The sequence below is a fragment of the Ammospiza nelsoni genome, chromosome 6 (genome assembly GCF_027579445.1).
Source record: "Ammospiza nelsoni isolate bAmmNel1 chromosome 6, bAmmNel1.pri, whole genome shotgun sequence".
Classification (NCBI taxonomy): Eukaryota; Metazoa; Chordata; class Aves; order Passeriformes; family Passerellidae; genus Ammospiza; species Ammospiza nelsoni.
This window is the reverse complement of record NC_080638.1, coordinates 60,835,442-60,860,196: the sequence shown is the minus strand read 5'-3', so window position 1 is coordinate 60,860,196 and position 24,755 is coordinate 60,835,442. Positions and strand designations below refer to the sequence as shown.

At 43.7% G+C, this 24,755-nt stretch overlaps 2 protein-coding genes across 5 annotated transcripts in view; one reads left to right on the top strand and one right to left on the bottom strand.

Moving 5' to 3' along the window:
- The window catches only part of EXOC5 (exocyst complex component 5), a 28,750-nt gene extending 18,519 nt beyond the window's left edge, over positions 1 to 10,231 (bottom strand). For 2 of the 3 annotated variants that reach the window (XM_059473816.1, XM_059473818.1), the window contains exons 1-4: positions 10,078 to 10,231; positions 5,443 to 5,534; positions 3,005 to 3,152; positions 1,800 to 1,994 (exon numbers count right to left, since the gene is read on the bottom strand). In XM_059473816.1, coding sequence (XP_059329799.1) covers positions 1,800 to 1,994; positions 3,005 to 3,152; positions 5,443 to 5,534; positions 10,078 to 10,104 — 462 coding nt within the window. In that variant the 5' untranslated portion in view covers positions 10,105 to 10,231. Of the gene's footprint in view, positions 1 to 1,799; positions 1,995 to 3,004; positions 3,153 to 5,442; positions 5,622 to 10,077 lie in introns of those variants that run through there. The other variant, XM_059473815.1, reaches the window with a different exon arrangement.
- A 69-nt stretch (positions 10,232 to 10,300) lies between these two features.
- Positions 10,301 to 22,736, top strand: AP5M1 (adaptor related protein complex 5 subunit mu 1). 2 transcript variants are annotated; one of them, XM_059474266.1, is made up of 8 exons: positions 10,301 to 10,403; positions 16,241 to 16,886; positions 19,341 to 19,568; positions 20,046 to 20,185; positions 20,900 to 20,985; positions 21,144 to 21,196; positions 21,441 to 21,537; positions 22,566 to 22,736. In XM_059474266.1, the coding sequence occupies exons 1-8, from the start codon at positions 10,336 to 10,338 to the stop codon at positions 22,646 to 22,648; spliced, it is 1,401 nt and encodes a 466-aa protein (XP_059330249.1). In that variant the 5' UTR covers positions 10,301 to 10,335; the 3' UTR covers positions 22,649 to 22,736. The 2 variants fall into 2 exon arrangements, with proteins under 2 accessions (XP_059330249.1, XP_059330248.1); XM_059474265.1 differs by having other exon boundaries at positions 21,081 to 21,196.
- The last annotated feature ends 2,019 nt before the right edge of the window (positions 22,737 to 24,755 follow it).

The window sequence follows — 24,755 nt, the reverse complement described above, 5'->3', positions numbered from 1 at the left end:
TGTGCCTCTCCTTTCACAGTGTCCCCTCCATGTCTCAAAGAAAAGTCCACACTTGTGAGGGCTGGCAGAGCACAAAAAATCATAACATCCTCTAAAACATTATCTAAAACCCCCATCAGTTTGAAGATCAGAAGACATTGACAAAGCACTAAGGCTTCACATTAAGAAAGTTTGTTACTATCTTGTACTTTAGAAGTATTTTTAGTACAAAGATGCATTAAGATGTAACAGCTCCTGTCTGGGCAGGCTCTTTTACAAACACTTCCCCCTGATTTAAACAATAACTTAAAGAAAAGTTCAAGAATCCACCTGGATGAAATTAGCCCCAGTAGGATAACTTGTATCCAGAAATTCTTGTTTGTGTTCCCACACCCTTCCCCTGCAGACTGGCACAAGACTCAGGGCCTTTACATTTGTCTTCCTCTAGAATTGATATCTTACTATTCTTTGGGGTGTACAGAGGCTTATTTATTTACAAATTTCCAGGTTCACCCTATTTATCTACCAAATGTTACTGGTTCTCCAACAGGATGTATCATGAAATGTTAATTTATAAATAAAGTGAAAGTTTAATTCTTTGAGCCTCTTGAGCAGAAAACAATTCTCTAAATTTTGTTTTGTTATTCACCATGCTGCCATTAAATATTTGTAAAATGCATGTTTCATTACTCCTTAGGAAAAAAGAATTTATGCAGCTCTGGGAAAGGCTGTCCATCAAAAGAACTTCCCTTATGCTGAAACCTTTCTGTTTCCCTTGGAAATCAGGGAAGTTTTTCTTCTGCTCTCTCTTGAATTAGGGCAAGCTATCAACCAGTAATTACCACATATCCACAGACCATGAATCAAAAGGCACTGTGCAAGTGACTCCTTGGGAATACAACTATATAAAATGATTAGCTTTTCATTTCCCTGAGAGACACCTCCAGCTCAGTGGGGAGGGGGTGACTATTAACCTGTTCTCAGGTCGTCCATGAGCTGCACATTTCAAGCACAGATTTTTCCGCTGAATGTGCAAATCAAGTGTTTGCTGTTTCCACATATTATCATTCTTTTCCTGACTTCAACCATAGCACTGCACAGAATTTAAGGAGGGAAGGAAGATTCTTCAGGATACATTAAAAAAACCCCAACAAACCCAAACCAACAACTTTATTTAAACTGCATTGAGAAATCCAATGTGTCCTTTTGCTTAGAGCTGGATTTTTTTCCTTCAGTTTATTTCTGTTTGTCACACCACTCAGATTATATTTGCTTCATGAACGTACTCTTGAAGCACAAGAAAAACAAAATGCTTGAACATTTCTTTGAAGTTCTCCTGCCTGGTTCCTCTAAATTCCAAGGGTGGAGACATAACCACAGGACTACACAAAGCCCAAAGGCATGCTGTGACAAAAAGGTATCCAAGGCCAGTGGACTGACCCAACAGAGCAAAGTTGCACAAAGAAGTTGCATTCAGAAACGCTCTGCTTTACAGGATGGATCTGAGGCAAGGGGTTCAAAGGGAACAGGCAGATATTGTATTGCACTCCAAAGTTGCCCTCCCAGCGTTTCCCAAATCTCCGATAATTTCATAAAATGAAAAATGCCAACATTGCCACATTAAGCATGGCTGAATACAAATGCTTTATCAGCAATCTGCAGCCCAGTGTTGTTAATTTCCATTTCAGAACAATGAAACTTTAACAAGTCAGTCACTCAGTGGTTTGAAGTCTGACCATGGTAAGTCATGGTAGCAGCTTGTAATTAGGGCAGTCCCGCTTATTGCTTTGAACTGCTTTCATCCCGCTGACAGCTCTTACCTTTTCAGAGTTTGTAAAAACATCAGACTTCAGCTCTCCATCCAGAAACTCATTAAAGTATTTCATCAGCTTCTGAGCCTCCACAGCCCGTTGCCGTGGCGTGTTTACCCCCTCCAGCTGGTCACCAAGGTGACAGACCTTAGTTGCTACATAGCTGATGTGCTCATCCAGCTCTTGGAAATGTTGGAAGGCAACCTGGAGAACACAAGACACTAAAATCATGATTTCCATTCCATCTACTTCAGGAAACACAAGATTTCATTCAGGAAGAAGCCCAGTGAATGCAGGCGCTGCATCTCAGAAGTGTTAATTAATTAATTATACACAACCCAAATAAAGCTTAGTGTTTTTCTTTAAATGATTGCGAAGACTGCCCGCTTTCAGCATTGCTAACACTCCTTAATGCAACATTGTCCTGGGTTGACTATATGATGCTTTTATCCCCAATCCTCTCATTCTGTTTATGTTGAATAATAAGTTTTGCACCTTTAAGAGTGTTCCAGAGAGTGAAGGGGGGAGAGAAGAAGCAGCACTTTGTTTTCAGACACTGCACTCCTCCTCCACATTCCTGCTCCTGGACTGTTGTTGTCCGCAGACAGACAGCGGGACAGAGCTCTTCTTTTGATTTTTAGTTAGTTTTTAGCTACCTGAGGCAAAGAAGTTCCCTGGACTGTTTATTTTCCTTTTTCTTTGGGCCTCTTGAAACTGCTCTGGACTGAACACCCAGGAGAGCACCGGCAGCTGCAGCTGTGGCCACCGGGCCAGGCCTGGCCTGCGACAATTCCAGCACTGAGGGACTGATCAGAGACTGAGTGAGCTGAGCTTCAACCCGGGGTTTTCTCAGTTTGTCATCTCTTTTAGAGTGGCAAGGGGTCTCATTGTTTGATATTGCTTTGGTTTTATTGTTTAATAAACAGTTTTTCCCACCTTTCTCCAAGTAGGTATTTTTTCCCTCCCAGACCAGTAGGGCGGAGGGGCCGATTGGATCTGTTTTTGCCCCGGAGCTCCTTTGGGGGATTCTTCCCCAAATTTGCTCTAAACCTGGACAAATATGCAGATGAGTCTCCTCTGACAGGAGAAAGTGTCATCAAACCCTCTTTATTCTTATCTCAAACAGCTGCACCCTGCACCAAGAAAGGTTAAAGGAGCACAGGATGCTTTGAAAACTTGCACAGCTTCCCACTGACTCCACCCCTTGGATTTACCTGGTTGCTTTTCTGCAGCTCTTGTACTTTCTTGGCAAATTCCTTTGCTTCCTTCTGGCACTGTTGTTCTAGTTTCTCCACCTTCCTCTGAATCCTTTCATCCATTATCTGTAATTCTTGGATATGATTTACAAATTCTTCCAATAATCTGATTTAGAATAAAATACAGGAAAACAGACTTTAGTTTGAAAGATACCATCTTCTGAAGAGTTTAAAACACCTCAAAAAAAAAAAAAAAGCAACTTGCATACAAGGCTGATCTAACCATGTCCAGCTTAGAAATATTTCTAGATTGAAGATTTAAATAAATAAATTTAAATATTTTAGAAAATATTATTAATAATAATAACAACAATATTAAATATTTTAGAAAAATTCTGTTTCTAAAATTTTGTTTTAAATTACAACACCCTAGCGTACGACTCTATGACAACATAAAAACTCTGTGCATGGTGGGCCAAAGGAAAGAGGCACACCAAAATATTAATCATTCAAGAACGTGGCTCTGCCACAGATGCAGAAATCCCTACATCCCCATCTTCCCTAAATAAGAAAAATGGAAATAATTTGGAAATCATTTCATATGGAGAAAAAAAGCTCAGGCCACTACATCCCTTCATGGTAAGGGATACAGCAGAAAAATATTCTCTACTCTACATGTCACTGTAAAGTTGGAAATCAGCATTACGATGAGTAATTATGAATAAGTAACTGATACAGCCATAATTTCATAATGTTGTTATGACTGACTTCACTTCTTCCTACACCCATTTTAGAGGGTTTTTCTGCCCTTTCCCATCATTAACTTTTCTTTCAGACTCACATTTTACTCCTCCCAATCACAGCACATCTGAATGCATTCTTGAATTCCCTCTGTTCTTTTCATTCTGTTCTCAACATCTCTCCCTTTCTCATTAATTTTGTCCATTCTGTCCCATTTCTGTCATATTTTCAGCTCTTATTTTCTAAATATCCCAGTCACTGGTCACAGAATGGATCCTCCACAGCCATAAAACTCATGGTAAGAACTGAAAATATCTGAAACATTTCATAATTTTATTGTCCAGGTTTAATGTCAGAAGAGGCTTTTAGCCCAGTCAGTTACTTGAGGGCACAACTTAAAGAAAACTGGACTGAGGCAAATGTTGGTGACTCCTCTCTCACTCCCTGCGTGCCAGAAGCCCAAGAGCAATCTGCACAATTGCAGCAGATTTCACAGAAAGCCACAAGGAACACATCTGAGTTTACAGAAGTACATTGAAAATCAAATTTAAACAACAGTGACACAAAGCATTCTTTCCAACAAAAGCCTAGAGAAATGCAGGCACTCTCTATTAATTTTAACAAACTGATTCAGGCTGGGGTTTGTTTTTTAAACAGGTCTTGTGGCAACTCTTCACTTAATTCAGCAGCACTGCTCAATATATTTAGAAAGGAATGAAGCAGAAGAGGCAGCTGCTGGTCAGGTTTTCAGAAGAGAAATACAGACTCCAATACTCTTTCTAACAGAAAACAGAAAAGAAAAAAAATAGATACCAAAATCTGTTTCTTTTTCAATATTAATTTCGGCTCCCTGCCCAATACTAGAAGATACCACAAGAAAAATATTTATTGTTGCAGGTTTTGCTTGCTTGTTCTGAAAAATATAGAAGTGCCTCGCGGAAGTTCACACAAGCAAACCAAGAGAACTACAGAAAATCTGTTAAATTAAGTAGGAATTTGTGCAAATCATGAACCACCCTAATGTATACCCTGGGCACAAGCACAGGGAAAGAGCTCCAGGGAATAATGTTGTGCATTTCCAGGCTTCTTCCTGCTTCCATCACACCTAAAGCTCTGCATAGGATGCAGGCCTCAGACTGAATGTTCAGCATTTTGCTAGAAATTCAACAACATCCTTTCTCTCCTCAGATGCCTCCAAAGAGGCAGAGTGCTCCAGAAGAAATGTCCTTTGACTGTGTCAGGTTCATTTGCTGACATTTTAGTCAGATTAGTCTATCATGAGATCTCATCCCCAGAGCTGCCTCTCTTGCTGTTCTACCTTTTTGTGCTTTTTATTTACAAATTACTGTGTCTTAAAACAAGGCAGCTCAGGAAACTAAAGTAAGGAACTCATTCAATTGGCTTAACTATCATAGCAGTGATATTTTGCTTGAATCCAGCAACTGTCTGGCAAGCAGAAACAATATCAATTCTCCTTCATTCAAAAGGTCTCAATCAGAAAGTGACTTTCCCTACTCATTACTGAATAATTAGTCCTGAATAATTGGCTCATGGATACAAATGTTAACAATTTTCCCATAGTGGACACACAGCACTTACCATTTACCACTACATACAGGTTTGTGTGGAATAAATATATTGAATATATGTGGAATAAAACAGTACAATCAGAGATAAATCCACTTTGACCATTGTGCAATTTGATTTTTTTTTACCTTTTGGGATCGAAAGCTTCTCCACCTCTGGAACCTCCCCCAGGTGTTCTCCATGCCAGTCGTTCAATGTATTCATCTGCCACAAAAGGCTCCTGGCCACAGAAGAAAATCCCTTTACAAAGTGCCACAGCAGGCTGCTCCTTCAGCAGGTGCTCACACCTCATTTTCAAAGTGTTTAGAAGCTTTGCTATAATCAAAAGTACAGTGCTGGCAATTACTCCATCACCTCTTGGGCTCACATATTTATTGTTGAGAACACAGCTTTTAATATGATGAGTTGGAAGATCCAGTTTAGATATTATCAGGCTGGTGGCAAAGAATGTGCTGCAGGTCTGTGAAGGGCTGGCTGTAAATGACATTATTTGCAGCTGAGTTTGTGGCTTGTCATTCCAAAGTGCCTGATTTGAGAGGTTACACCACCCTGAGCCAGCCATCAGCAAAACATCAGAGAATTCATCTGCCCACAAAAATTATGAGGCAAAATAAGGGATTTTTATAGTTGTTCAACTCTCTGTCACACCATGGCATCACACACAGAACTGACCAAAAAACCCAGCCCAAAAAATCCCAGCATCCCACTGGATGCAACCCAAGTGCAACTGCAGAAACAGAGCAAATAAAAATGAGGAAAAAAGGCATAAAAACAGAGGATGAATTTGATTTCTACAAGTAGAAAAAACAGGGTATGAGTGATATTAAAACTCAAGGTTACACAAGTTTCTTCCATAATATTTGCTGGTTCTTCCATAAAAACACCACTCAAGGGTAAATATTTAAGATTATTTCTCCACCCAACAACATTTTCTGGAGGCAGAGGCCTCACTTATAAACCCAAGCGCTCCAATTTTAGCTGGCTTAATACTTACACCAGCTCAAACATTTCATCACATAGTTAATACTAAATTACTCTAAACACAGTCCAATTTCTATCATTAATAAAAATAATATTTATCACTTCAGCAGCAGTGACTAGGTGCTAACATCAGCACTTCTAAGACCAGTAAGAAAAGTATTTTCACAACCACCAGGATTTTATAGAAAGCTTTTGTATTATAAGAAACAACAGTTTCAAAAGTGTGAAAAACAGAGCTGGGAGTGGCTCTGGCTAATAGGAGTATTTGATGAAACAACTGAATATGCCACAACTGCTTTTGGTAAAATTTGGATAAAAAAATGAAAATAGTAAAAAATAAACAGATCTCAACAGGTATTACATTGGTTACTGTATCACTATGTCTGAAACTTTGTCACAAAGAATAAGGAAGCAAAAACCAGCCTTACAGAGTTAGTTTTGAAAGTAAAACCAAGGGTTGAAAAGCAAATATTGCCTGTTCAAGGTCTGTCTCCCCAGAAACAAATTGTGCCCTATCCAGTCAGAACCAGCCACTAACCAGGAAGATAAAAGATTTTTAAATATACTTTGTTACACACTAAATCCTGACAGATATGGCAGAAATTTCATCACTCAGTAACTCCTCATGCACAGACTGACTCAAGTAACCGTGTTGTGCTCAGCCTCCTTGGCTAAACTTCAAAAATAACTGGCTGATCCCACATAAAAACAATTTCCCTGCAAGTCACTCATCTCTTTAACCAGGTCCTTCCTGATACACAAGGTGAAGTTTCCTCTGCAAGAATCCTTTTCATCAGAGCCACAATGCCAAGGTTTTCTTGCCAAGTGTTAACTCCCTCCTTATGCCACCTGGGTATCTAAAAGTTTGGAACACTTTTGTAATTTAATTTTAGGTGAAATGAGTCATTCAGAGCAGTAGCATTCCCTTAGGGGAGGCCTCCAGCTTCCCAATTACCTCAGGGCTCCTTGCAGGACTCCTCCTTTATATGAAAATCCACATTTTTTCCTCTGAATCCTGTAATTCAGCTGAGGCACCACTCTGCTTACAAGGATACCACAGCCAAGTGTGCAAGAACCCTAAATAAAGGTTTTACTGACACTCTGTGTGTGCAGATAACATTTTCTACACTCCTCACTTCTAAAAGATAATTCACCTACACACATATAATGGCTTGGAATATTTTTAATTTTGTAAAACATATTTTTAATTTTGTAAAACAACATTTACAAAGTTTTTCTGCAAGCCTCTTCTCCTAGAGAAATCTGATTTAGATGCCTCAGAAGGCCAAAAAATATTATAATGTCCATCTATTTCACCCATCATGCCTCTATACACCTCTAAATAATCCTTGGGTGCACTTTTACAGAGACCACCTGCAGCTCCCTTCCTGGAAAATACCTGTTCTTCCAAGAACACTTACACAGGAGACCTGTCCTTCAGTTTTTTAATCATATAAATACCATTTGATATTATTTAAGAAATATTAACTGCAGTGGATATTATGTGCAGGATGTTGATCAACAGAGAATTCAAATGAGCTTTTTCTTCCAGTTTTCCACAAAGGATGTGCTAAAAATAATCTACTTGATTTATAAGGAATAAAGGAAGTTCAACAGTGTCTTTCTAAGACATGATTTTCCAGGTTCCACTGCAGATCCAGAAGTTTTCACTTGAGTTTGCACCTCCCATACACATTTGCTTTTTAAGATGCTATCTTGATAACAGGGTTACTCACAGCTGACAGCCTAACTCCCCTTTTAAGTCCCCTATCCTGTTCTGCAGAAATTGCTGAAAATCAGCTATTACAAATGTCATTTGCAAGTCCTTTGCCGGTTATCAGATGAGCCCCAACAGTCAATTTCTCCAGCTTTGAACTTCCCTCGGGCTCCAGATGAATTAACATGATCCCATCCATTCAGCCAATACTCCTGATTTAATAAGAGATATGCCTGAAGTGGGTCATAACCTGGTTTGATCTGGTGTTTACAAATGAAACTACACTGGACACAGCCAGATTAAAAACCAGTTTAGAAGTATCCACTATTAAGTTATGTGAGGGAGAATTCAGACCATGTTGTGCACGTTTGCAGCACAGATCCTGCTACACAATTTCCCATATCTGTACTGAAATTTACTTAAATCACACACTCATGAAAATATGGTAATGAAATTTCAACCTCAGAAGACAGCTTAGGGGTACTCCCATAACAAGCACTTATTTATGTTCTTAAATAAGGCAGAAATTTCAAACTGACCAAGTAGGCAACATTAAATTAGTGGACATCAACAAAAACTCTCTTGCCTTTGGAGTGAAATAGAAGCGAAAGCAGGAGAGACAGAAATACTGAATTCCATGCTGGAAAAACACAATTTCTAGCCCCAAACTTCAGGCAAAAGTCTCACCTAATTTGCTTATGCTTTCATGCTTATTGCTATTGCAAAATGGAAAAAGTTGTTGCACGACCCAAAGCAGCCAAAACACACAGTTTTCTTTCCATATTCAAATTACCTCACACTCAACACCCCACAAAGACCAGAATGGCACTGTCATCATGTTGAGAAACCAAGGGGCTCCTAGAGTGGTGCAGGGAGGGTACAAAACCTGGCATCCAGCTACAGGAACACAGTGTTTTAGTCCTGCCATTTTTTAAAGCTATGCAAACCAAAAGATGTGAGTCATAACACTCGTGTGCCATCACAATGACTCACAAATTCAAATGCACACAATGCATTTACATAAAGCCCAGATATAGGAACTTCCAGAGAAACAGGAAGACCCTTTCCTGAAGGCTGGGCAGAGTGAGTCCCAGTGACAAACCAGCAGAACAACCAGCTCTTGAGTGACTTGGAGAGCACATACACGACACCTGGGGATGGCACCATGTCCCTCTGGAGAGGAAGTGGGGACACCACACGCTTTCTGTTTATCACAGGTCACATCATGAGAGCTCAGGGCCCAGGCCAGACGCTGAAGCCACAGAATCACTGAAGGGTTTGGGCTGGAAGAGACCTCAAAGATTATCTCCTTCCAACCCTCTGCCATGGGCAGGGACACCTTCCACCATTCCAGGGTGCTCCAAGCCCCATCCAGCCTGGCCTTGGGCACTGCCAGGGATCCAGGGGCAGCCACAGCTTTGCTGTGCCAGGGCCTCACCACCCTCACAGTCAAGAGGGCGATATCGTTCTTCCTAATATCTAACCTAAACCTGCTCTCTTTCAGTTTGAGGCCATTCCCCGTGTCCTGTCACTACACATTCCTGTAAAAAGTCTCCCCTCCATCCCTTTGGCAGGCTCCCTTCAGGAGGGAGATGATCCTCGTACGTCTCTCCCACCTTAGGGCATTCTGTAATTCCAGGGGAAGAATGTGACAGACTCCTGCTATTACTGCCCTGCTCCTGCGTGGCCTCAGCTGAGCCATTCTCCTTCTGTGCCTCGCTTCCACCGCGGGTAAAGGGAGGGCAAAGTCATTTCTTTATTCCATCCCAGCCCCACTGACACCGCCGCGCCGGGGTCAGACCAGGGGGTGCCTTCGGCAGAGGGATGGCGGGGCCGGGCCTGCCGTGGCCCTGTCACCCGCCCTCTGCCAGCACCCGGGAGCCGGCCAGGAGAGAGGCCCTGCAGCGGGGCAAGGCGGGCACCGCACCCGCGGGGCGGCACCGGGGCTGCCCCGCTTCCCCAGCCCCACAACCACCCGCCCCTCCCCGGGGAGAGGCCGCCGCATCCCCTGAGCCAGCGCAGCCGGCCCGGCCAGCGCCGCCCGGCCCGCGGCGCCCGCACCCACCTCGAAGAGCTCGGCCGTGGTGGCCATGGCCGCAGGGAGGGAGGGAAGGAGGGCGGCGGCCCCTCAGCGCCCCTTCGCCGCCGCCGCCCCGCCGCTGCCGCCCATTGTGTCCCCCGCCCCGGCAGCAGCAGCGGCGGCCGCGGCGCCGCCTCCGCCCGCCGGAAATGGGGCTGCGCCGGGCGGTCACGGCGCGGCCGCGGCTCCTCCCCGGCCGCCATCGGCACCGGCGGCATCACCGCCACCATCGGCACCGGCGGCATGGCCCTGCGGGCGCTGTGGCTCCTCAGGCACGACCCCGCGGCCGGCGGCGCCGTGCTCTTCTCCAGGTAGCGACGGTACCGGGCACGGCGGGCTGGGCAGGTCCGAGGGCCGGGCCGGGTTCCCCCGGTGATCTAGAAGGGATCCAGGTGTTCTGAGGGATCCGAGTGCCCTGGAGGGACCGGGCGATCCTGGGGGTCACCGGATGCTCTTGGGGGTCCGGGTGCTGTGGAGGGAACCGGGCGCCTTGCGAAGAGCCCCCTCAGGGGGCGCAGATGTTCCCGACGGGGATCGGGTGCTCTGGGGGTCTGGATGCTCTGGAGGAAATCCTGATGTTCTGGGAGTCTGGATGCCCTGGAGAAAATCCTGGTGTTCTAGGGGTCGGGATGCCCTGAAGGAAATCCTGGTGCCATGGGGGGTTCGGATGCTCTGGATGTCCTGGAGGAAATCTTGATGTTCTGAGGGGATCGGGTGCTCTGGGAGTCTGGATGCCGGGAAGGAAATCCTGATGTTCTGGGGGGTTCGGGTGCTCTGGGGGTCTGGGTGTCCTGGAGAAAATCCTGGTGCCCTGGGGGGGTTCGGATGCTGTAGGGGTCTGGAAGCCCTGGAGGAAATCCTGATGTTCTGGGGGGATCGGGCGCTCTGAGGATCTGGGTGTCCTAGAGGAAACCCTGGTGCCCTGGGGAGTTCGGGGGGTCTGGGGATATGGGTGTCCTGGAGAAAATCCTGATGTTCTAGGGGATTTGGATGCTCTAGGGGTCTGGAAGCCCTGGAGGAAATCCTGGTGCTCTGGAGGTCTGGATGTCTGAAGGAAATCCTGGTGCCCTGGGGGGTTCGGGGGATCTGGGGGACACTGCTGCCCCGTGGGGCAGATGCAAAAACACCAAAACCATCTGATACTGAACAAATCCCTGGTCTTGTCCCAGTGCTGCTGGATGCTGTGCTTTTCTGACTCCGATTTTCCAAAGTTCAGAATCAGGGTCGCTTAATGTGCTTTTAACTAAATATGGCAGCTTTTTCACAGCTTCTGCATTTTGCACGTGAGTTTCCTTGCTCTGTTCCTCTTTCTTTTTTGTCACTGTGAACATTTTGCCCAGCTCTTCTCCTTCCTAACATAGTACAGGACAAGGCAGTAATTGTGAAATACTGTCAGATTAACAAAATGGGCAAAATAGAAAGCATATATTATTGCTTGTATTTTACTTATATTCTCTTCATGTTGTTCTATAGCTGCACTTAAAATAGAGTATGTTCAGACAGAAATTCTGTCTGAATTTGATATTTTTTGCATATAAATACATTTTTAAAATTATTGAGGGACTTTTAAGTTATTGAACACTTAAGAGTCCTCCAAAGGAACAGTTTTTATTCAGAATTCTTGCAGGTATAAAGGAAGACTTTGGGCTAGGCAGTTACTTTTGTTGGACTGGCAAGATTTGTTATGTTTTTTTTTATTTTTTTGTGACTTTAGAGAAATGCAGACAATGGGAAGGAAAAGAACTGGGTCTAGGGAAAGTTTGTGGGGAAAAAATAACAACCAAGAAAAAAAGTAAGTAGACTATCTTCCATCTTCAGATGCAGACAGATCTCTCCATTGGACACTCCTCTGATTGTTTTAGGATTAGTATTATGGTCCTTGTATTACCTACAGGACTAGAGATGAGGCCTCCCCTCTACAAACACAGATAAAGAGAAAGCCTTGTCGCCAAAACCTCGGAGAGTGTAATCACCGCGGAGCAGGGGGGTGGTGACAGCGGTGTCTGAAGTGACTTGTCACACAGTGAGCGCCAGAGACAAGGAGTGGCACTCCTTTGAAAAGCGCAAACTATCCTCGATGCTTCAAGTGATTTCCAGACTTAGATCTTTCAAGTTCCCAGAGGAAATAATAGGGCTGTGGAAGCCCCAAGTTTATCCTCCTAACTGACCTTAAATTCAACAAAGCACGCGGACAATACAAAGAATGCCCGGATCACATGGAAACTGTTGGTTTCAGGACTTAGGCACTCAGCTGGAGATACGTGAGCCCTGATCTTTGACCTCAGGGAAGACATCGGGGACATCAAAGCATTCCCCCCCCTCCTTTTTTTTTTTTTTTTTTTTTTTGAGCTGATCATAACTTAATTCAGGCAACAAGGACGGTCTCTCTCTCGAGTCACCGAAGCTCATTCATCCCTGGAAACTTTCATCTCTTTTTTTTTAAGTTTGCATCACTTTCTAGAAGGGAATACTGAAAAACTGGGATTTGAAGGGCTAACTAATGATCTAATGACCCAACTGGTAAAATTCAGTGGGAGGAGGAGGAGGCTGCTCTGGTGTGGGGACAGCTTCAGCAAATGGAGCAGAGACACTGAGACTTGACTAAGACTGAAATATCTCCTCTTCCCTTGTTTTGGAAATGTTGGCCAAAAATAAGAGCTGCTCACCAAGGTTACACATAGCCTCTTATCAACACCCTGGCTCTGCAAAGCCTCATAAATTTTAGAGCTGTAAACCCACTTTGTTTCTTTGCTCGCCAGAATAAAATGTGAGACCACAGGGAGGTTTTGCTGTCATCTGTATCCTGTTTACAAATTGTGTAGCTCTGGCTTTGCTCTGTCTATGTTTGCTTTTCCCTTACCAAAAAAAAAAAAAAAAAAAATAAATAAATAAAACAAACCCAAAAGCCCTTGATGCCTGACTAGGAATGAAAGAAAAAAAGCACAGTCACTGAAAATAAGCCTGAGGAAGTTTAACTGCCTGCAGCTACTCAGTTAAGAGAAGATGATGTAGCTGGGACTTGGAGGCCACAGGATAAGATCCATGGGAGTGCTCAGGAGCAGGAGGGAAGTGCTGCAGATGGAGGTCACAGATATAACAAAGCCCCACACTGCTGGGCTTGCAAGTTTAGGAAGCAGGCTGTCAGTGTGTCCTTAAAAAGATGTAAAAAAATGACACCAAGTGAGGGCCTTTATATATCTGTGCAGTTTTTTCCTCCCATGTTGCAAACAAACATCTGCGAACATCTGCTACAAGATGATCCATAAAGTGATTTAATTTTGTGTGTGTGACCTGTGAGGGGCACTTTGAGGGTCTGTGGATAACTATTGAGAGGAACCACAAAACAGAATGTAGGAAAACCAGACTTCATGTAAGAAACACTCAGGGGAGTCTGCAGTTCCAAACCAGGGCAAAACCAGTGCATTCATGGAAGTAATGTTTTTTGTTTTCTCAGCTATTTATTAAAAGACAATCCTCAGTTCCTCTTGATGGATTTGGGTTACCTTGAAAAGAAATTCATCCCACTCCCCTTTAAAAAACAATACTGCTGCAGGACAAAAAAAATCCCAGATATAGTTTTAAACAGTTAAAATGATATTCCTCAAGTATTATCTCTAGAAAATTTGAAATGAAATATATCTATTGGTACAACATAGCAATTCTAAATTGTACAAAACCTCTGTCCCTGACATTATCATTACATCTTAAATACATGATAAAATGAAATTATGAAAAAGTCATAAAAGCTTTAAGTCATCTATATTGCATGTGCAGTGTGGAGCTATTGTTATTGGTATTGCTATTATTGTTATAGCAAAAAAGCTGTAGCACTAGTATACTTTATCTAGGCAAAAAGCTGTTGTAGTTGCATTTTTTTACATAGAACATAATTTTCTTAAATATCTGAGAACTTGTCTTCAGTGTGATCTCACCTCTTAGAAATATTTTGAAGTTCTACTCTGGTGGGAGTCATTCTTTAGTGTCATACAAAATTCCTGTTTTGTGTGACAGTCAGCACAGATGGACAGATTCACAATTTATTTTAAAAAATAGATGTTTACTCTCGTGAATGTACTTACTCAAAGTTTGGACTTGCTAGAAAGAATCCTAACTACTCCTGGAATGGTTTTATTGACAGTGATTTTTGTTCTGATCCCACCTCTGCTTCTATCAAGTTGCTGCAGGCTTCCATGTACACGAGGTTATTTTTAGGCCCAGCAGGTTTTGGGGAGTTGTTTGGACAATGAAGAGAAACCCAATGTCAGTAATCCTAAGATTTTCATAATGCTTTTGCAGCCAGAAGAGGGCTTGGGAGGTTCTGCCCCAGAAGTTTTGGGGTGATATTTTGTGTGGCACAAAGGCACCTCATGGGTTTTGCCCCTCTCCTTGGGCCCCCAGGGTACTCCCCTGATGGGGGAAGCCCTCCTGTGACAGTTCTGTGCCAGGATAGAGAGATGCACGGGACTTTTTGGGTCTTCAGCTTGTTGTTTATTGTTATCTTATCAACATTTCTGGCACGCCATCTACATCAGACTTGGCACGCAGGAAAGCACCACAAAATGGCTGCAGATGTACTATGGCTACATCTGTACAGATGTACAGGTTGCTCCAAATCCTAACAACTTTCAAGGCATTTTCAAGTTGTTTCATCCAATTAACTCTTAAAATTTACTTTATTTCCACCTTTCTACCAATGATTCATCCCTTGTCTGTCCATGTAACCTCTGCACTGAGGCTTTCCTCAGCCAATCGTCCTGTGCCACCAGCACTGCAGAAAATGGAGTAAATGAAGAAGAAGAAACCTGAAACAAGGCCCAAAATCCTCCATCTTGCTTCCTATCTACTTCCATACTAAAAAACCCCAAAACCTACATTTCTCATCCTGTGACAATCTACACTATTCTCTGTTATCTGTTTCACACTCTGGTAGGCTCTAGTCTATCCCAAAGTCTTGGAATCCTTCTCCATGGGCAAAGGGTAAAGGCAGTGCTTCTGTGGGAGTCAGGACCCCTCAGAGCAGACAGAAATATTCCCTGTGCCCTGGGTTCCAACAGCACATGGTACTGCTTATCTGGGAGTCTGTCAGAACCCAGGACATCCCTCTGGCTGCCCTGGAGGGCTCAATCCCCTGCCCAGGGGGCTCAGAGACCCTGGCACAGAGCCCAAGGCCCCTGTGCCTTTGATCTTGACCCATGGAAAAAATTACCAACCTTATATGAAGATTTGCAAGCCACAAAAGTTTAAGTACAATAATAGTTATTCTGGGTGAAAAACAGATTTTTGAGGTTTTTAGAATGGGGGCTTGGGGTCCCAAGATGGAGGAATTTGGGTGTGTCTTTTCCTTTTTCCTTCTTCTTCCTAGCCTCCATCTTCCGGATGATTTTGGCACTTTTAGAGTGGTTTAGAGTAGAAGCTCACTGTCTAACATAGGTGATAGGTATTGAGAATTTATGTTAAATAATGTATATGACAGTATTCACAGGGCTCTGAGGATGAGGGAAGAGAAGAGGATCTGACTCCATGTTTCAGAAGGCTTGATTTGTTATTTTATCATATATATTATATTAAAACTATACTAAAAGGATAGAAGAAAGGATTTCATCAGAAGGCTAGCTAAGAATAGAAAAAGAAAGAATGAATAACAAAGGTTTGTGTCTTGGACAGAGAGTCCGAGCCAGCTGACTGTGATTGGCCATTAATTAGAAACAACCACATGAGACCAATCCCAGATGCACCTGTTGCATTCCACAGCAGCAGATAATCATTGTTGACATTTTGTTCCTGAGGCCCCTCAGCTGCTCAGGAGGAAAAATCCTAAGGAGAGGATTTTCCATAAAAGATGTCTGTGACAAACGTACACGTAGTTTTTAGAATAAAAAGACAACACCACCTCTGAGGTGGGCAGTGTGCCTCAACCCAACCTGCCAGACAGACCTTGGGGGGTTGGAGGAAGAATGTTATAGATAAGAAATAATAAACAACCTTGAGAATGAGAACTGGAGAATTCTGACTCCTTCTCCAACTGCTGGGCTGGGAAAAGAAGCTTGTGTGTATCTCAGTCACTCCAAGAGGAGTCAGGACCCCTCAGAGCAGACAAGGAACATTCCCTGTGCCCTGGGTTCCAACAGCTCCCATTCCCTCCCCGCAGGCGCTACCCCACGGTGGAGCTGCGCGCCGAGACCTTCAACGGCTCCGCGCGCGTCCCCATCCCCTCGGACAGCGCCTTCCTCGAGGCCCTGCTCCTGGAGCTGAAGCTGGAGGACGAGCACCTCTTTGTGGAGCACAGGGACACCTGCACCAGGATCAGCCACTCCTGCGTGCACTCCGTGTCCACCGCCGCGGGCGAGCTCTGGCCCGTGCTGGCGTTCCGCAAGAGCGGCCTCATCTACGCCTGCGTGCCGCTGGTGGAGGGCAGCCTGGAGCCACGGCCGGCCCTGCTCACCGTCAGAGGGCTCTCCCAGGGACTGGCTCTCCTGCTGGGCATCATGGACTACGTCTCTCCCAGCCGCAAGAACGAGGCCGAGCTGAGCAGCAAGGTCGGGCAGCTCCGGACTCTGCTGATCCAGGCCTGTCCCCTGGGCACCCCCCTGAACACCAAGATCCGCAGCCTCAGCAGCTCCTTCGAGGACATCCAGGAGATGCCTGTGGACAAGGAGCAGCCAGCCTGGAGATCCAGCAGCTACAAGGGCAAACCCCAGGTCAATGTCTGCATCGCTGAGAAGGTCAAGTGTATGCAGTATGACCAGAGGGATGTGGTGGACACGTGGCAAGTTTATGGAGCTGTGAACTGCAAGGTGTGTTGCATGGCTTTGCAAGGGTTCCTGAGGGTGAGAGAGATAGACGAGAATCTTGCTTCATGATCAGAAGGCTGGATTTTTTAATTTATGATATATAATACATTATGACTATACTAAAAGGAATAGAGAGAAAAGTTCAGAAGCTGCTAAGCTAAGAATAGAATAGGAATAGAATAAACGAGAGCTCTCTGTGAATCTGTCCCAGAGAGCTTGGTCCTGATTGGCCCTTAATTGTAAACATGGAACATGGGCCAATCATAGGTGCACCTGCTACATTCCACAGCAGCAGATAACAATTGTTTACATTCTTCTTCTGGGGCCTCAGCTTCCCAGAAGAGGAAAAATCCCAAGGAAAGGATTTTTATGAAAAAATGTCAGTGACAAAGGTGAGAGCGTTTGATGTGCAAAGTAGTTTTTGTGCAAAATAAATACTCATTTGTGATGATCTCTAAGGTACCTTCCAAACCAAACCGTTCTGGGATTCTACAATGAAAACCACTGTCACATACAAACCATCCAGAATAATTATACAACCAGTTTCTTTTACCAGGTTCATTATCAACTGTTCTTATGTCATGAGACACCAGCTTTTGTGGGATCATTTACAACATTTGATGTAAAATTATGTATTGAGTTGAAAATTTTCCTGATTTTTGTTGTCTAAGTCACATTCAGGAGTTATAGGTACCTTTGACTGTAGGGGGATAGAGTATAAGAAAATAAAGATAGTGTCGAAAGTAATCTTACCCCTAAGGAGTTGCAGCTGGGCCAATTATCAAAGATTAGGAACAGGTCAGGGATGTGGCTGACACGTGGCAGGTTTATGGAGCTGTGAACTGCAAGGTGAGAGCGTTTGATGTGCAAAATAAATACTCATTTGATGTAAAATGACGTGTTGAGTTGAAAATTTTCCTGATTTTTGTTGTCTGAGTCACATTCAGGAGTTACTGGTACCTTTGACTGTAGCGGGATAGAGTATAAGAAAATAAAGATAGTGTAGAAAGTAATCTTACCCCTAAGGAGTTGCAGCTGGGCCAATTATCAAAGATTAGGAACAGGCCTGACTTTACCAGGCCACAGCTGTAACCAATGAGAAGAAGAGTGCTGTAAAAGAGTGGGTTGGCTGGTTGAGAAGGGAACTCGAGTCAGTTGGCTGCTTTGTGAAGAAGAAAGAGTCATTGCTCTGAGACATTGCCCATGAGAAACATCAAGAGGGTGTGAAACTTTTGTGATAAGGAGACAGCAGCTTGGAACCCCTGCAATAACATGATAACATTCGACTGCTTGGCCACACTGCCCTTACTTAAAGTAAACCACTGAAATGCCTGAATTAGACAAAATATATCCAGGCTGAGATGTCTAAATGCCTTCTACAAGTGTCTTTACTTGAGCATTTTTAAGTATTTTTCCTGCCAAATGAAAGTTTAATCTTTTGTCCTTCCTTATTCTACTACAACAATATTTTGATCCCACAAAAGGTGGTGTTTCATGACATAAGAACAGTTTATAAAGGAAACTGGTTGTATAATTATTCTGGATGGTTTGTATGTGACAATTTCATTGTAGAATCCCAGAATGGTTTGGGTTGGAAGGGACCTTAAAGATCATCACATTCCAATTCCCTGCCATGGGCAAGGGACACCTTCCACTAGACCAGGTTTCTCCAAACCCTGTCCAACCAGACCTTGGACACTTTCAGGCATGGGCTTCCCTGGGCATTGTTTAATATTAAAATATCTCATTGTTTAATATTGCAAGCTGGGGACTATTTACTCAATATGTCCATAATGATTATTAAATATATTAAAATTTGTAACTATAATTTGTACTGCCATTCATTCTTTGCTCTGAATTGTGCTTAGGAAGCACACAATATTATTTTGGCACACTGTATTTGGAGCTGCCAGTGTTTTCCAAGGAGAGAGACCTGCTAATCAAGTGGGAATTTAATTCTTTGCATGCAGTGGGAATCTCATCTCCAAAGGAGGCCAACCTAAATGCTGCACTTCCAAAGGCTGGGTCATTTCCCACCTGCCATGCTGGTAGGGATTGTGTGAGTGAGCAGCTTCCTGAGGGACAATTCCCAGGTCACTTTGCAGGGTGGGTGGATGGCCTTATGCAGAAAGAAAGCTCAGGTGTGATCATGGCCTGTTGGGGATGAGACAAGGGACACTTTGCTGTGACAGAGCTGGCATGGAACCACAGAGGCCATCCAGAACATGCTGGAATCCATTAAGTGGATGTTGTGAAAACAACCTAATTAATTAAATTGTCAGCAAATGTGTGAGACTGATGTCTTAGTACTGGTGGTTAGTACTAATGATCGAAGCCAGCTGAAAACTGGTAGGGATTTAATTTCTTTTTAATGCTGAAAATGTGGTTTGTTTTTGAACATCTCACTGTGACTCGATTCAGGTACTTTAGAATAATGTCTTGACTCCTTTTGCCCAGTGTGACATCGAGGGATCTGCACCAAACGTCGCCCTGAGCCTGACGCTGCCCAGCAACGCGCCCCCGCTCCAGGACATCGTGGTCCATCACTGCGTCACCTCCGTGGACCCTGCCATGCTCCTGTCCACCAGTGCTGAGCCCCTGCACGACTCTGTGTACAATGGACCCTACAAATTCCCTTTCATTCCTCCTTCAGACTCCTTTGACCTGTGTTACTACACTTCCCAGGTAACAGCACATTCCCAGCTGACATTGCTGTTAGTGTTCAAACAGAAATGAAAACACCTGTGTGGGCATCAAGCCCACATGGGCGTGCTGGAGTGAGTTGGAGTCCAGTATAGATAACAAAACATTATATAAAATGGGTTTTATGTAATATACTGCTTGGAAGGCACTTAAGGACTTGAGTTGTCTGAGTCATGTTCAGGAGTTATTGATATCTTTGCCTGGCAATGCTGCTCTTACTTTAAATCAGCCACTTAAATGCTTGAATTGGGCAAATTCAATATCAGCCTGATATCTAGGCTGAAATGTCAAGTGCATGCCCCCCAAGTCTCTTTATCACAAGCAGCCTGCAGAGTTTAGCACAGTCACTAATTAATGTTTGGGGTCTTTTTTGAAGTACTTTATCAATGAACATAGTGTATAACTAATCTTGTATTGATGGTGTTAATATATCTTGAGAATGAATATAGTTTTTTCCAGGTTCCTGTTCCACCAATTTTGGGATGTTACCAGCTCGTTGAAGAGGGATCACAGATAAAAATAACAGTTAATTTAAAGCTCCATGAAAGCATAAAGAATTCTTTTGAGTACTGTGAAGCTCGTATACCTTTCTTCAACAGGTAAGAATAAAGAAAACCTAAATAAATTTCTTCAATTTCTCTGTTATCTTCCCAAGATGATCTTGTTAGGAGTCAATATAACAGATTATGCTCCCTTAGGGTGCTACCAGTGAACACCAGCCTTGGTGAAATGAGGTGGAATACAGAACTATGCCAGAATATTTGATGACATTCCCAACACTTAGTTTCTCATCTTGTTTCTCTGTGGCATCTTCTCACATGAAACACTGCCACAATCCCCCAGGTGGATTAAGCTGGAGATCACTTCCAGCTCAGGGTTACCTGTTCCTTAAGACTGCTAATCCTAGCTGCAGATCAGCTTATCAAAAATATAGTTATTTCAAATTAAAACGATAGTTTTCATCTAAGCCTCTCTGACAGCTGCCACGACCGTGCTGCCACCTAATTATCGTGAAAATTCAAAGATGGGATGATACAAAGTTGCTGATGCTGATCATAGTGTTAGTAAAACACTATCCGTGAACTAAAACATCAACAGCTCCTTTATGATTACTGGGCTGAGAGCACAGTGATTTCCTCCTGCTCTGTAATTTCTTCTCATAAATTAGCAGTGTGCTCAGATAGGTGTGATTGGTCTGTATGCTCATAAAAAACATCTGTCAGCATTTCCTGGCTTTCTGTAACAAAACAGGCATTAACAAATGCTGAATGATAGTGACTGCAGTGGTTTTGTTTCTCCTCTCTCCCATGCAGGGGCCCCATTGCTCAGTTAGAGCACAAAGTCAGTCATGGCCAGCTGGATTTGTTCAGGGAGAAGAGCCTCCTGGTTTGGGTCATTGGTAAGGACCTCCCTTCTGTGACTGCCCTTCCAGCTCCTTCTCTGCAGCCTGGGCACAGCTGTGGGACATCTAATGGATGCTGTCTCTGCCTTTAGGACAGAAGTTCCCCAAATCTTTGGAGGTTTCCCTGACTGGAACTCTGTCTTTTGGCACCGCAGGCAAAGAGCACCCGACTGATTATGTGTGCACTGGGAGCACTGCTTATGTCAAAGTAAGTTCACAGGCTCTGGGAAAAGAGGCCTCAGTAGCCAATTCTTATTGTCTTCAATTGAAGATACATTGATTTAAAATCTCACATTCTCAGCATGGATTTTTTTGTTTTCCTGCCTAGAGGATTTGACATCCTGTCACTTTGGAGTACCCTTGCACACGCAGAGCGTGTGACACGGATTGCCAGATTTGCACAGCAAGGGTGACAATGTGCATCTGATTGTGTTTTCCCTCTCTTTTTGTAGCTGTATTTTAGGATCCCAGACTTTACACTTACTGGATGTTATGTAGACCAGCATTCTGTTCAGATCTTTGTTCCAGGGAAGCCCAAAATTACTGCATGTGAGTTGCTAAAATTGAATTGAAGTTATAAACTGACTAAAGTTATAAACTGAAGTTTTCAGTGACTAAAATTACATAACTAAAGTTGGGCTTTTGTTCTCTGCTTTTGAGTTGGGTTTTTTTTTTTTTTTTTGTGATGTTTAAAGCATTCCTGGAGTAGGGACAGCCTCTCCCTTTGAAATGAGAGCCCTTACAAAGTCAGCCTCTCTGGGGCTCTCTGCCCTGTGCTGGTTCCTGTGCTCTCCATAATGGCAGAACTTTTTTGGAGGACACAGGAATGATCCTCCCTAACCTGGCCCACCTTTGTCAGAGACATTTCAGGTGGGTTGGCAGTACCCAGGTACAGAACTCAGCTCCTGCATGCAAGGTGACACTGCTGCTGTCAGTGTCACCACACCAGCACCTCTTGGTGGATGTGGCTCTACACAGAATGTGTGAAGCAGAGCCCAAATCTGCTTTTTGTTAACACATGAGCACTGCCAAGCCTGCACCAAAAATACCCTAAATGGCACAGAGAAGGCACTCATTAAACCTGAGCACCTCTGCCTAATGAAAGCACTTTTATTTGTAGCTGTCCCTCTCTGCTGCAACTTCTGCCAGTCACGGTGGCAGAACTCAGTAAAAGCCTTTTGAAAAGCATGGTCTACACTGTTAATTTTGTGACAGGTCACACTCAGCCCTAAATTGTAACACAGAAAAAGCAGCATTTTCATGTTTTATATTGAGTGTGCAATTTATATTCATTGAACAAAATCCAAGCCATCCACCTGCTTTTGACTTAACCTCTGTTTGAATTTTAAGCTCATGACTGATACATTAGTAAAGGTAATTGAAGCTGAGACTTTAAATGTCTCATTATCAGAAACGATTTTCAAATAATAGTAAGAGTCTTACAGTTTAAAGAGGCCATTATACCTTTTCTGTAAACTGGTAAGGATGGATTAGTAGTCACTTAACTTGGATGAAGGAATGTCTGATTGTGAGGCACCCTGTAATGCTTATTTTTCTTGCCTGTTTTTTCCCTTTAGCCCGGGAATTGATTTCTTCTGATTACTACATCTGGAATTCCAAAGCACCAGCACCTATGGTATTCAAACCCTTACTTGACTAATGTACTTGGGAATAATTTTAATATTTAAACAAAGCACAGTGTTAATAAGATTTATGTCATGATACAGTAAAATAAATGTTCTTCAGCACTTTTGCTTTCCTTGTGTTCTTAAAAATTTCTGTTGGTGGAAAATGAGAGGTCACTTGTCTTAAAAACATGAGTTGGGTTTAAATGGTTGAGTTCTGGCTGATGGCCCAGAGAGGACAATTTGAAATGTACTTGCTGTGGTTGGCTTTACTTTCCCTTCTAACTTTAACTGGTGGTACAAAATATGTCCCTGGTGTTACAGGTACAGACATTGAGATTTCCAGTTAATTCACTGGTTTCCCATTGCAGGATGGGAAAGGTTTCAGCATCCTGTTCCTGTCCTGAAGTCACAAGAATCTCATCAAACTCCAGACTCAGAGAGCAGCTCAAAGCAGAAGTTGTGTTATTTTTACAAGATGTGTACAGAATACACACCAGGCAATAATTCACAAGGATTTTCACAAGTGCTGCATGAGCAGCACTTCTGAAAGTGGAGGCAATTTTAATGAAGGAATCTTTATTGCCTCTGCCAGCAGAAGTGGTGAGCTCCCTTGCACACATGCCTGTGATCTGCTTGCTCTGGAAGCAGAGGTGGGAACTGGGTTTTCCAGCTCACAAAACTGGTTCTGAGGAGGCAAAATCAGCTAAATTTGCTGGAGGTTCCAGAAACCTTCACTGAGCTGTTTTTCCTGGAAAAGTAGATGGAAAAAGGTCTCAATTTACAGATGCAAACCTCTAATTTTGAGATCTGCAGGAACACAGGAAATGGACTTTAGGAAATGTGCAGATTCTGAAGGGCTGGTGAGGTGCCACAACCTGGGGAGCAGCACAAAAGCAGAGGATGCTGATTCCTAACAGAGCTGCTCCTGCCCTGCCTCGTGTTCACTCTGCTCTGTGGGGTAACTCAGATCAGGGATTGTGCAAGGAGGGAATTTTAAGCTGCAATCTGAAAAATACTTTGATAGAACAATGTGATGGGTTGGTAAATGTTCTAGAGGGTGGAGATGCTGTTGAGCTGAAACTGCTGTGCAAACTTGGAGCTGTGCCCTGTTTCACACAAGTGATGTGTCTGTTTTGTTTAGCAGCAAAGTGAGTTTGTGATTTTGCCCAGGACCCTGCTGGAGTTGTCCACGTGCCTGGACACCACAGTGTGAATGGGGAGAGGAGCTCTCTCTGCTGGAAGGGTTTAGAGCCTGTTCTGGACATCAGGCCATGGGGTTTGCCTTCCACCTACCCATGAGAAGGGTGGGAGCTCTGCTGTACACAGCAGCACTCTGCAGGAATGGCTTTTCTTACTCAAACAGCCCTGGGAGGCAATGGCACTGCCTAAATTAGTGGTTTGTTAGGAGACCCTTTGCACTTAATAAAAAGGGATTCTTCTGAATCCTGATCCTTTGTGTTTCCCTCCTGCCCATGACTCTCTCATGCTTAGGGGAGTTGAGGAGCTCAGGAATGGAGTGCTCTGGCTTTGCTAAGCTATAAATGCCATTTATTCTACAGAAGCTGTGAAAGGAAATAACGAACTGCTTTGCACACACTCAGTAGGGCAGGTTTGGAGGGAGGGAGGGGGCAGGTGATGTTTTGTGAAAAACTGCTCAGGGCTAGGAGGGAAACATCACCTGCCCCCACAACCTCACATCAGCCATCACCTGTTTTGATTTGTTATCAAGGTTTGCTCTGTAATTGCTGCCGTGCCCTGCTCAGGGACAGCTCAGTGGTGAGAAAAGTGGGGGAAGGAGCCCTGGCTGTAAGAGTGGAGAGATCTCTGTGCAGATGTGGGTGTGCAGCACACCCTGTTCTTTGGGAAGCACCAGGAATGGGGAAGGCAGCAAAACACAGCAGGTTAAAGGCACACAGCTTCACCCAGCATTGTGCACCCCCTGTGGGACCCCCACAACGGGGAGAAACCAGAGGGGGAGCTTCTCCTGGCCCAAATGGATCTTTCCTAAATATTTATAAGGTAGGAAAGTAGTAAACTCAGCTTGGTAAACTCACTAAGTTAGGGGACACTGGGTAGAGATAACATGGGACGAGTTCAAGGATTTACAAATTACTAAACCTTTCTGTGTTTCTCTGTTCC